The sequence below is a fragment of the Euprymna scolopes genome, chromosome 32, assembly GCF_053919585.1.
Source record: "Euprymna scolopes isolate OS-2025 chromosome 32, ASM5391958v1, whole genome shotgun sequence".
Classification (NCBI taxonomy): domain Eukaryota; kingdom Metazoa; phylum Mollusca; class Cephalopoda; order Sepiida; family Sepiolidae; genus Euprymna; species Euprymna scolopes.
The window spans coordinates 37,360,498-37,372,533 of NC_136513.1; the positions used below are offsets into that span (position 1 = coordinate 37,360,498).

Below are 12,036 nucleotides of genomic sequence, written 5' to 3' on the forward strand. Positions count from 1 at the left end.
AACGGGGATCATCAGCTGCTTACCATGTAGCTGTTTCGGAGATTTAAAAAAAACACACACACACACACACACACACACACACACACACACACACACACACACATATATATATATATATATATATATATATATATATATACTCCGCGCACATTTTACTATATTTGTTTATCTATTCCATTTATCTATTTGATTTTAAAGACTTAGAACAGATGTTGTTTATCTGATAATCTATTATGAAAGTCTTTGATTTACGTGAACACAAAATCTCTTGAAATTAAGTGAGCGAATACCCAAGAAACATATCGTATTGCATCGGAAACACAATGCTTAATTCATCCAACACAAACATATAGATATAGATATACTAGCTGGCCACCCGGCGTTGCTCGGTCGTACAATACGCTTTAACATAATATTCTAATTTATGCAGATTGCGTATGTATTATTATAGAGTCAATTCTCTGTTGATTATTATATATTACGAGGAATAATTTGCCGGAGCGACTAATTGGCAAGAAAAAAATAAATAAAAAATAATAATGATAATGCTGCTCATCAAATTCCGTCTATGTTTGTTTACAATATCACGTCATCTGATATTTAAGCTGGACGATGAAGGCACTGGAAAGTCGCTTCTGATTAATGCTTAGTTTTTTTTTAAATATGCAAACAGAGAAATGATTTGCAGCGATTTTAAATGGTTATTCTTCTTTTTATCATGAATTGAAGTCATTAAAAAGAAAAAAAATTAAAATAAAGTGGTAAGGTACACTCGGGCTTGACCACTGAGCTACATCTCCAGATAACAGAAATGATATTATGTCATTTTAACATTTCCCTTGTCCGGTTTAACGTAAAATATTACCCTGTAAAATTCTTCTTTTTTTTTCTTTTTTTTTCTTGTTTTTTATTACATTTTCACCCCAAACAAGGCACATTGCCACTCAGGTGTAGGGGGCTACTATCAGGGTCAGCAACTACTGGGGCACTATGTAGGGATTTGGGCAGCAAGATGTCGGTTCACGTTGCACTTGAACTTCTGCATGTCAGTACAGTTAGGGAAGCAGGATCCTGGAATGGAATTCCAGAGTCTAGCGGTTCTGGGGAAGAAACTACTGGAGTAGAAAGATCTTTTACATTTAGGGATCTCTACTGTGTGGGGGTGGGATTTAGCTGCCTGTCGGGTTTGTCGAGGGTGTCTGCGTCGTGGAGGCACAAGTGTCTGCAGTTCTTCAGAGCATTCACCATTAAAATACTTGTAGAACAAGCAGAGGGATGCAACGTTTCGTCGATGGGACAGAGGCTGAAGCTTAGATGCCAGTTCAGGGCCTATCAGATTGGCGACTCTCTTTTGAACCTTGTCTAGGAGCGAGAGACTAGTAGTAGATGCACCAGCCCAGATGTGACAACAATACTCCATACATTGGCGAATGGTGGCCTTATAGAGATACAGGATACTTTCAGGTGTCAGTAGTTTTCTAGCACGGTAGAGTGAGCCTACCGGTAGAGAGAGCCTAACCTTTTTTTATCAATAAGAGAGAAAGACTATTTTTAAAATCGGATTTTTTTCGACTTTTGAATATGGTTTTCAGAGATTTTATTATTTCCATTGGCCAGTGTAACGTAAAACATTCCTCTGAAATTTTTTTTATCTATAAGAGAGAAATTTTTTTTAGATCAGTTTTTTTTTTTCGATTTTCGATACTTATCGGATGAATTCTTGTACTAAATATATCTAAGAACACTACCAGATATAAATTAGGTTTGTGTAGAGTTTGCAAAAGATAGGCTCAGCCGTTCCGGAAGCTATAAGGAAAGAACTCACACACACACACACACACACACACACACACACACACACAAAATAACTTTATATAATAACAGAGATAAAAACAGAGATTATTATATTTATGCTGACCAATATATATATGACGAGAGATGATTTATAATACGCACATACATACGATATACAAAAGAGACTCATATACTAGCCCATTTCCTATTTGCTACTTATTAACAAATCGAACAGATATTGTCTCCTCCTTCGGGGGGGGCGCAGATTGGTTTATTGTTACTATTTATTAACAAGCCGGGTATGATACAACTGTTAATGACCTTCAACGTTTTATACAAATCCCGGTCTCTCTCGCTACGTAATATTTTCTGATCTACGCGAAAAAAGCATGATTTGGGGCTAAAGCATAGGAACATGCCTTTAGTGTATTACTTCCTTATTCTGAAGAGACGTCGGTTTCTTGTTAATCGTCTTAGGCATCAGCACAGAAGAATACTGACGGATTGGATTATGACTATTTTAATAACCTTTAAGAATGCATACTCGATGTATGTTGGATGCACTAAAGAACTCACACTGTGGAACGCCGAGTTTTCATATGTTAAATATGCTATAGTATATTTTACCTGTGATCTCTTCGTCTTACTGAATTCCAGCACAAAAATTTATCTAGTCTGGTGGAGTATACAGCTGCGTGCTTTTACTTAAGAGATCATCACTTGGGGGAAGGTGTACAATTTCTCGTAAAAGCCGATGTAGTTTAGCCATAATGATGAATATGTGTGTATATATATATCTTAAGTAATCATATAAAATATATATATATATATATATATATATATATATATATATATGATTACTTAATTTAATCACATAAATTGAACAGTGCTCAATATGTAGATAGAGCTAGGTAGAAATAAGTCATAATATATATATGGCAATTAAGCTACACAGAATATCCCGCGTTTCATCCACGCTAGGATTCATTAGGCGTGGATGAAATGCGGAATATTCTGTATAGCTTGTCATATACTACTATATATATATATATATATATATATATATATATATATATATATATAGATAGATAGATAGATAGATAGTAATTTTTAAAAATACATATGGCAATTAAGCTACACAGAATTTTCTTCGTTTCATCCTTGTGAGGAGTTGTTATTTGCAAGGAATTGATGTTGCTTCGTGTTTTATATGTATCCTCATAGTACTGGGTTTGCTAGTCAGCCAATCAGATTTTTACTTATTCACACATTCATTTATTGTAGCCAATAAGCGCTCGCATAGCTGTTTCTGTGTTGTTTTAGCGAGGATATTTTTCTTTTGTTTGTGATTGGAGATGACGTAGTTTTAATTTGGATGTTTATTTACATTTAAACGTTATGCTAGAGTATTTTATTTCATGTATTTGTTTATTCATTTATTATTACTTTTATTATTTCATTATTATTATTATTTTTATCATTATTATTGTTGTTGTTGTAGTTGTTGTTAGTATTAGTAGTAGTTTTTGTTACTTACTACCTAGCTGTACTTATGTATCGAGCACTTCCGAAGTAAATACTTAAAATATTTATAGAAAAATCACACACACACACGCGCGCGCACACACAAACACACACACACACACACACACACACACACACACACACACACACACACACACACACACATATATATATATATATATATATATATATATATATATATATATATATATATAAGAACAGTTAATAAAACATGTTAAAAAACACTTTGGAAAAGAGTTAAAAACATATTTAATTTTTAAAAGGAAGCACAAAATAAGTGGATAGTCCTTAATCCGCGGAGTTTCGATATGTTTAAATAGTATTACTAGTTGGCCGCCCGGCGTCACCCGGTCGTACAATACGCTCAGCCATGCAATTTCAATTTATGCAGATTGCGTATGTATTGTTATAGAATCAATCCTCTTTTAAATATTATTGAATATTATATGTTACGAGGAATAATTTGCCCGGTGGACTAATTCACAAAATAAATAAATAATAATGATAATGTTATTGATCAAATTCCGTCTGTGTTTGTTTAAAATACCACGTCAGCTGATATTTGGGCTTGAGAATGAATGCCCTGAAAAAGTCACTTCTGATTAATGTTTAATTTTAAAACATGCAAACGAAAAAATGATTTGCGTCGATTATAAATGGCACCTCTTCTTTTATCGTAAATTGAACTCATTAATGAGAAAAAAAAAATGGTGAGGTAGACATGAAATTGAACAGGGCATCATTCGATTTGTAGACGAATGCTCTAATACTGAACTACATCTCCTGATGACAATAAAAATGTTTTTGTAAGGTGAAATGGTTTGCTAGGGTTTTGTTATTTCCATTGGCCGGTGCAACGTAAAATATTCCCCTGTAAAAATTCTTCTCATCTATAAGAAAGAAAGACTTTTTTAAAATCGGATTTTTTCAAATTTCGATACTTATGGGATTAATTTCTGTAGAAAACTTATCTAAGAAGACTGTTGACATAATAAATAAATTTGCTTATTTGTTTTACGTAGGCATTAATATGTCGCTATACATCCATGTTTCGGTCAGTTAGCTACAAGTAACTAGAGACCTCTACATGCGATATTGCTTATATACAAGCAGTGATGCAAATTTCCAAGTAAAATAAATAAAAAGTATATCTTTCCCTTCGGTATTGAGCGCTCTTGTATGAATGTCCTTAAAATTAATTTGTTGCTTCACCTCTTGAAAATATTGACCTGCTATTTAATGAAACGTGCATATATATATATATATATATATATATATATATATATATATATATATATATATATATATATATATAATCTGAGGTTTTATAACCCCGATTAAATCTGAAACCATCTTTAGCATAGATATGTCAAATCCACATTCCCCTACTGCTTGCACCTATACACACTAGTATGTTTAAGATTGAGGGCGGCCATCAAACACGCATACGAATATCTTTCTTTCTATTCTTCCATTACCTCTACCTCCATCTTTAACCCCCCCCCCACTTCTGCACATTCAACTCTATATCTCAACACAGACTCAAATCCGCATCTCTATTGGGTCTTCTTTACATACAACCAAATCTTCTTTTTCATGACATTTGAAGGAACCTCCTGATATTAAGTCCCTGTGACGAGGAAGACCTGATATTTTCATTGCAAATTTTGCTATCGTATAAGCTGTATCGCCTGAAGAGGTCTTTAGTTACTGATAACTAGCTGACCGAAACATGCCCATAAATGAGTAGCAACATATTACTGCTTATGTAGAAACAAATAAAGAGTATATATATATATATATATATATATATATATATATATATATATATATATATGTATGTGTGTGTGCATGTGTGTGTATGCGCGTGCGTGTGTGTTTATATAAATGATTTTATTAAGAAATGATAATAAAAAAATGTTGATTTAGTTTATCCGGATTTCATCTCTCTGTTCAAAATAGATTTCAGATAAAATTCATTTGGTCAAAACAGACTCATCTGTCAGTATCCTTCTATTTACAAAACAACAGACATTGTAATGTATGGTTTTTAAATAAACAGACAGACACACACACACACGCACAAACACACACACACACGAACACACACGCTTACATATATATATATATATGGTTTTTAAATTAAATAATACACATATATATACACATATATATACACATATATATGGTTTTTACATAATACATATGCATACATATATATATACATGTACATGGTTTTGAAATAATATGTATATATATACACACATATATGCATATATATGGTTTTTAAATAAAATAATACATATACACACATATATATATATATGCATATATTAATACGCATAGATAGATACATATATATGAACACAGCTATACGGTGAGAATATTTAGTATACTAACCTCGTACATGCGCAAATAGCCACACATAAACACACACCGAAATGTACTCAAATACATGCGCATTAACGTACTATCACACACACACACACAAACACATACACAAACAAACACACACAAAAACACACACAGACATACACACAAACACACACAAACACACACACACAAACACACACAAACACACAAGCACACACAAATACAGACATACATACAAACACACAAACACACACAAACACACACAAACAAACACACACAAACTCTCACACAAACACAAACACACACACAAACACACACAAACACACACACAAACACACACACACACATATATGCATTAGTGGTTGGACAATTCCAATATTTTTCCCGATTCCGATACAATTACCGATTCCGTACTAAATTCTGATTCCGATTCTTTATAAATTTCTTTATATTTAACAATGCACTTCTTTTCTCCGATCGCCGTAAAAACATGTCAAATGTGCATGTATTTTCTCATAAGCAAACACGTGTAGGACCATAAATAATTATGCTTACGTGCTCTTATTTTCGTGAAATGTAAACGGCACACGTTCATAGGCGAAGGAAATGACGACCAGCAAGAACACACGTGGATCGTTTCAGACGCACATGTTTCTCTCGACACGGATGTAAATAACAGCGTGTATAAACAGTTGTTCGTTTATTAATAGATGTCGTAATAATATGGCATGTTTTGCGCGTTATTGAAACAAACTATATTTAAGGTATACCATCCACATAATATAGTCCAAATTGTCACAAATAAGAAGCTCAATGAAGATATGTTTCCGGCTTCAGAGCATATTTTCTTTGTAAGTTGCATTCATATAGGAGGAATGTTCCAAAAGAAATATCTATTTTATTCCGCCCAAATGGACCAAAGAAGATTGCAAATTGCATTGTTATGATGACTGAACTTATGCATTCATGACCTGAAAGTTTCATTTCTCTGTCGCAGATATTAATGGTGTGAGACTTTAAGAAAGCAACACCTGTCATAGACGTACGTCAGATGCAGAGATGCGTCATTGAATTACTAGAAAAAACTGCATCGAGAATGGCGTTGACTATGTAGAAAAATATATTCTGGGGCACAAATGATCGCTTGGTTTAATGGTACTATTCCTGTCTTCATAGTTCTTTAACTTTTGGGAGACAAAAATACTTTTGGAACGACCACTCGTATGACAAAGTGTGCTCCGGACGCCACACACACCATCATTTATCGCTAGTAAAAATGCGTTGAGAATAAATTCTTGAGCACAAACGGTCGCTCGTTTTAATGGTACCAGTTCCGTTTTCGTAGCTCTTAAACTTTTAGAGTTAAAAAAATAGGAGTCTTTACGTTCTAAATTCCGTACAGATTTTTGAGTTCGACACTAAAATTTTCGACTTCCACAAGAGGCACCTGAAAAAGTCGAAGGTTAAATCGGCCGAAAGTGTATGAGAATAATAGTCCGAATGATACAAATAAAATAAAAAAATCACTCTACATCTAAAAAAACATTGTAAAACAAGAGACTCAGTAGTAACGCTATGTGTAACGTTGTTTGTAACGTTTTTATAATGTTATTTTAGTAATATTTATTTTTTTTATAACGTTATTTTGTAACGTTATTTATAACTTTATTTATAACTTTATTTAATCCAATTTTTTTTAAAATCTGAAACAAGAGACGTTATTTGTAGCGTTTTTAATATGTTATCTGTAACGTTTTCATACCGTTATTTGTAATGTTTTTACAACGTTATTTGACAATTACCGATCCATATCTAAAAAAATTCGAAACAAAGGACGTCATTTGTGACGCTATTTTGCAACGTTTTTATAACGTTATCTGTAACGTTTTTATAACGTTATCTGTAACGTTTTTATTACGGTGTTTGGCAATTATCAATCAACATCTAAAAAAATCCGAAACAACAGATGTCAATTATAACGTTATTTTGTAACGTTATTTTGTAACGTTATTTATAACGCTATTTGGCAATCATCAATCCACATCTAAAAAAATATGCAACAAGAGATAGTAATTGTAACGTTATTTGTAACCTTTTTATAACGTTATTTTATAATGTTGTTTGGAAATCAATCCATATATCAAAAAATTCCGAAACAAGAGATGTCATTTGTAATATAACGTTATTTTATTTGTAACATAACGTTATTTTATAACGTTATTTGTAACGTTATTTATAATGTTATTTTGTAACGTTATTTATAACGTTATTTTGTAACGTTATTTATAACGCTATTTTGTAAAGTTGTTTATAACGTTATTTTGTAACGTTGTTTAGAGCGTTATTTTGTAATGTTATTCGTAACGTTATTTTGTAACGTTGTTTATAACATTATTTTGTAACGTTGTTTAGAGCGTTATTTTGTAACGTTATTTGTAACGTTATTTTGTAATGTTATTTATAACGTTATTTTGTAAAGTTGTTTATAACGTTATTTTGTAACGTTGTTTAGATCGTTATTTTGTAACGTTATTTGTAACGTTATTTTGTAAAGTTGTTTTTAACATATTTTTGTAACGTTGTTTATAACGTTATTTTGTAAAGTTGTTTATAACGTTATTTTGTAACGTTGTTTATAACGTTATTTTGTAACGTTATTTATAACGTTATTTTGTAAAGTTGTTTATAACGTTATTTGTAACGTTATTCATTACGTTATTTTCTAACGTTAATTATAACGTTATTTTGTAAAGTTGTTTATAACGTTATTTTGTAACGTTATATATAATGTTATTTTGTAACGTTTTTATAACGCCATGATAACGTTATTTATGAGGTTATTTTGTAAACTTCTTCATAATGCTATTTGGTAACCCGACCAACTTTCAACGAGAATCTGCAGTTAAATAGAACACTTAAACAATTCAACAGGTGTTTCCAAATAATTTCACATTCCCCATTTTCATATTTTTATTTTTATTTTTTTCTATGCGATTTATGTTTTCCCATCCTTAAATATTGTTTACAAAACCAGTGCACTTCTAAGATCTCTACTGTTGAAAATTCCGGCGTCATAAAAAAATATATATATTGTCCCCTCAACTTCCCAGTAACAAACAAAGGGGATTAAAAGTAAATAAATAAATGAATAAATAAAAAGGCAAAGTAAAAGTTGGTGTGTTTCTTTTAGATCATACAGACATGACTAGCGTTTTTTTTTTGTTTTTAAATTACAACTCGCGATTGTTGAATCCTTATTTATGCCATTTAAATTAGGAAAATTAACCAGAAAGACTTAGATTAAAAAATAAATAGCAAGTTAGACAACCTTACCCTCTGCAACTTATCCGGAAAGAAAATGTTTCACTTTAAATAAAGCGTCAACGGTAGATGTATTTCTTGTGTATTAATTTACATATGAAATATATATATATATATATATATATATATATATATATATATATATATATATATATATATATATATATATATATATATATATATATATATATATATATATATATATATATATATATATATAATTCCAAACATGACTGTTGAAAGATCAGACCCGTGCGGTTTTTTTTTTATTTTTTATTTTTTACTAAATGTTTATTTATTTAAATTTTCTTATTTTCGGCTTATACCAAAGCCTTCATCAGGATAGTTTAGACAATACATTTTTTCTTTCTAGCCATGATGGTGTTTGACGCAGTCTCTAGTTCTCAAATATAGAGGTTGTATGGTCCAGTTCAGTTTTTGCGTTAGACCATGCGCACATGTGTAATAGAAATCCGCTTTTAAGGAACATTGTGAAATTCAAAACATGACAGACACGTGTAGTATTTTTATTTTTTATTATTAAATATTTATTTGACATTTCTGAATTTTTGAAATGAGGATTGTTTTGTCGTATTATCTGGATTGTATCGGACTACTGTTCTCATGTTGAATGTAATTTTCACAACGTTTCGACCGATGTAACCTCCGACCGTCTTCAGGTGTAGCTTGTAAAACTCGAGAATTTGGACAGAATTTCGAACCGGGCCATTTATTTACTTCACGAGGGTAGACTGCTCTTGTTTCGTCAACCACGAATGGATAAAGGTTCTAAGTAATTCGTAATTGAGGTTACATCGACCGAAACGTTGTGAAAATGGCACTCGAGATGAGAATAGTAGTCAGATGAAGCCTAATAGTACGAACATATTTATTTATTTTAAATTTATATATATATATATATATATATATATATATATATATATATATATATATATATATATATATGTTTTATTTTTTATTGCCGTTTTATCTGTTTGGTTACATATGTTTCGGATGTTGGACCGTGTTTACGATCTAACAGCCTCGTCAGACCTTACAGAAATGGTTGGTTAGTACTAGGAAGAATTGTTTTTAGGAGCTCCTGAACTCCTAAAAACAATTCTTCCTAATATTAACAAACCATTTCTGTAAGGTCTGACGAGGCTGTTAGATCGTAAACACGGTCCAACATCCGAAACATATGTAACCAAACAGATAAAACGGTAATAAAAATATAAAAAACATATTTGCTCTGCAATAGTATTGAGCACTCTTTTCAGGTTTTTACTAATTACCAGTTTTACCATATATATATATATATATATATATATATATATATATATATATATATATATATATATATATATAAATAATTGTAAAAAGATAATACACGTGAAGTATTTTTATTTTTAGATAAATATTTATTTGAAATTTCATATTTTCGGCTTGTATCAAAGCCGGCCTGTCGGTGGGGCATTAGAATACACTGACTGCCCCCCTGCAGAGGGTAAAAGCCCCTCAGTGGTGGTCCTGGATATGACCTTAAACTATATCCAATGGTAAGGTCCCAGCTTGTGGGCTTTAGGGAGTGTGGAGCCACCCTTTAACTGCCATTGCTCCCAGGTCCACTCTGACCCAGAGTGGTAGTACCTGTTAGGGTTCCAACTATGGGTTAAATAGAAACCGACTTGAAAACAACAAATATATTCTAATAAAAAAATCTTTCTTCAAAATCTTTGGATTCGGCATTAAATAACCCGAAAAGGGTTGATATGCCGTAAAACAAAAACAACCAACCAACCAACCAACCAACCAACCAACCAAACAATCAACCAAAACCTTCATCAGGATAGTTTAGACAATACTTTTTTCTTCTTACTAGCCATGATGAATTAATTTTATTATTTTACATGAATATCATTGCGAACATAGGCGAAGCATACATTTTCTTTATTTTAACGGAACGTGTACAAACTAGTATTAGTTACCGTTTAATTTTTTGATTCAGATTCGAAAATCTATAGGATATATGTGAATGTAAGTTTATTTGTAAATATTCTTTTACGCCACCAAGCAAGGCGTGTTGTCACTTGGAACGTAAGGTACTACTATTTGGAATCGTGTCTAATAAAGGGACTGTTCACACTGCATTTAAACTTTGACAAGTTAGTACATCCAGGGGAACAGGAAACAGGGAGGAAATTCCAAAGTTTAACAGTGCGAGAGGAGAAGCTATTAGAGCAGAAGGCGTCCACGGAGACTTATTGCTTTTGTTTTTGTTTTTCTCCCAATTTTCTTCTTTGTAAACAAAAAAAAAAAAAATAAAATAATAGCTTGGACCCATCGACTTACCTTCGAAATTCTTCTCGAACCACGATTTCGGGTCGTCCGTATCCGCTGTTGGTAGTTCCTCTTCAGGGATATTTTCCAAGTAACGGGCCACCGCCCTCGTTAAACCAATCTCCGTTATTTCCTGGTGTGTTAGATCATCTTCAGCTGGGGTGCCCTCGTAGGTGAGCCGGTTCGGTAAAAATCCAAAAACTCCAGGTACATCCAGTAACCCGAGAAGCAAAAACAAAATCGCTGCAGATAAGCGGTGTGACCCAGTCGACATAATCGTCGAATTAGTGAGATTTGTAATGACTCGTTTTACGATGCCCGTTCTATGTCGGCAAAAAGAATTGACCTCTTTTTTTTTATATATAAAAAATATTATTATTAAATGGTTATAATAAAATTGCTGGAATGAAATTTACATATATACATGCATATATATATACGCAGTATATATATATATATACATATGCAATTGGTATATATGAACTATATATTTATATATATATATGTGTGTGTGTGTGTGTGTGTGTGTGTGTGTGTATATATACTGTAAAATGCGCTGATAACGGTGTATATGTATATATATATTGTGTTGCAATAATTTTATTTTTAAATATTATTTTTATTTAGTTGGGACATGGGTGATAACCTTTTTGCAAATGTCTG

General features: G+C 31.9%; 1 protein-coding gene across 1 annotated transcript in view; it reads right to left on the reverse strand.

Moving 5' to 3' along the window:
• Positions 1 to 11,797, reverse strand: part of LOC145256265 (von Willebrand factor A domain-containing protein 7-like) — a 246,407-nt gene extending 234,610 nt beyond the window's left edge. Inside the window, exon 1 of the mRNA XM_080114941.1 lies at positions 11,386 to 11,797. Coding sequence (XP_079971067.1) covers positions 11,386 to 11,647 — 262 coding nt within the window. The 5' untranslated portion in view covers positions 11,648 to 11,797. The remainder of the gene's footprint in view (positions 1 to 11,385) is intronic.
• Between the last annotated feature and the right edge of the window lie 239 nt (positions 11,798 to 12,036).